Consider the following 1,959-nt stretch of genomic DNA (forward strand, 5'->3'; position numbering starts at 1 on the left):
TCAAGTCCCTTCTGAAGCCTCTCGCCAACTCGAGTAGTCTCAGCCCTACCAACCACAACAAGCTGCTGTTCACAAAGGCGGACCGCCAGCCTCAACGCCTCACCCAACTTCTTCATTCTTAGCCTTCACATCAGCTGAGAGCGCCTTCTCTCCCTTTTCTATGCCATGCATAAGGTCATTCAATACCGCTGCCATGTTAGCTCCCTTCTGCCCTCCTTCTCGGAATGCATCACGAACCATCGCTAGCAAAGAACCACCATCGCAACCATTCCACTTCAATGAGTAAACTCACCCATCACTTTATCCTTCGCCGCACTCGAGCTCGCGAACATGTCCTTATCCGCCGAAGAAAGAGAGCGGTCCATAGATAAAAGGACATCCGCGAGGCTCGAACCCGCGCCACCTGATTCAACCCACCCATAAGGAACTATTGTACATACAATACTCTACTTATCGCCTCTGATATCTCCTTCTTAATAGCCGCCTGCTTCTGCCGAGTCTCTTCTGTGAGCTCATGAGCTTGCTTATCAGTATTGGCCGAGTATTCATTCAGCATACCTTCATCATTAATAAGTTCACTACTCACGACCATCAACGCTCCCCCCCCACCTCTCAACGCCTTCATAGAGGTAACCATGTCAGTCGATACCTTTTCTTGATCTCCCCACTCCTTCTCCGTTTCACCTAGCGTCATACTGATTCGCTCACTCAAACTGACAGTAAACTTACGAGCGAAGTTCTCAGCGGTCCGTTGAGACTTCTCATCTGCAGAATCGAACTCCTTCTTAAACGCTTTCTGCAAGATACAAAAACTGCCTATCCCCCTTCCATCGGATGAACTACTTCCCACTCACCTGTTGCTCCTCAACCTTCGCACTCTCCTGTGAGATCTGCGAGTCTATCACGGCTCGTCTCTTCTTCTCCTCACCCTACATCAGCAACAACATAAACTTTCCTTCCATACCACTCCTCGGCTACATCCCATGCCTTCAACTGGTTATCAATCGATGCAGCGCCGTCTTGAACGAAGTTATCGAGTTTCTTATCCCCATCAGCTCTGACAGTTCACACGATACCCTCCCCCACTCAGTGGGATACCCTACTTATAACCCTCTACCAATTTATGCTGCTCATCTTCTGCCTTCATAGCGCTGTCCTCAATCTTCTCACTCAGCTGTTTCCGAACCTTCTCTCTCGCCTCGTTCTGAGCTTCTGGTAGCTCTGCAACCTCATCTGGGAGAGAAAATCGCAATAACAGGCGGAGCGAAGCTAACAATCGGGCGGCAGTTCTCACCCGACAAGCCCGACAAAGCGTCTTCAGCATCATCCAAGCCTTCCGAAGTGACTTTCTCCATCCGTGTCTTCTCAGAATCAGCCTGCTTCACTTCAGCCTCTACTTTAACCTTCGACAACAAGCCTACCACAACAACCTCGATCCCCACCGATCATCACCTGGTTGCTGTTTATAGTGTTGACCATATCATTCAACTCCTTATTCCCATGCTTATTCAGTATAATGGTATTCCTCAGCTGTGCGTCTGATTGTTTCCTAGCGAGTTGAGTTATCCCTTTCAACAACTAACAACGAGCAGCAGTTGCCTTCAATACCAACACGAACTGAACTTCCCATACATTATTAAGAGCAGTAGACATCTCCGATTTGTACTGATCCACATCAGCAACATAACCATAATGAATCTTGTCGAGTTCAGCCCACAGCTCGTCTGCACTTGCGACCTGAGGAAGTCCCCTCCCTCCCCCTCCCTCCCATTCCCTCTCCTACCGCTGCCGAATTGAGCTCGTACATAGCTCCCGACAGAGGCCGACTTGATGCGTGAGGCCTTCAGTCTGGCTCGGTGAGTCCTTATCCGATCCCGGCCCATCTGAGAGCGGTAGACAGTACCACTGACGACCAATCGTCGATCTCGATCACTCACATGTGTAGCCCATAAGCTTATC

General features: G+C 49.6%; 1 protein-coding gene across 1 annotated transcript; it reads right to left on the bottom strand.

Annotated features, from left to right (window-relative positions):
* Positions 1 to 99: 99 nt before the first annotated feature.
* Pmar_PMAR021513 (M protein, serotype 6 precursor, putative) lies at positions 100 to 1,807 on the bottom strand (the record flags this gene model as incomplete). Its single annotated transcript, XM_002781448.1, has 12 exons — positions 100 to 242; positions 293 to 403; positions 451 to 558; positions 610 to 684; positions 730 to 796; positions 855 to 929; positions 979 to 1,057; positions 1,104 to 1,233; positions 1,295 to 1,403; positions 1,453 to 1,578; positions 1,633 to 1,737; positions 1,784 to 1,807. 12 exons carry the CDS (start codon positions 1,805 to 1,807, stop codon positions 100 to 102), a joined length of 1,152 nt encoding a protein of 383 aa, XP_002781494.1.
* Between the last annotated feature and the right edge of the window lie 152 nt (positions 1,808 to 1,959).

Source organism: Perkinsus marinus, assembly GCF_000006405.1.
Source record: "Perkinsus marinus ATCC 50983 genomic scaffold scf_1104296942414, whole genome shotgun sequence".
Classification (NCBI taxonomy): Eukaryota; Perkinsozoa; order Perkinsida; family Perkinsidae; genus Perkinsus; species Perkinsus marinus.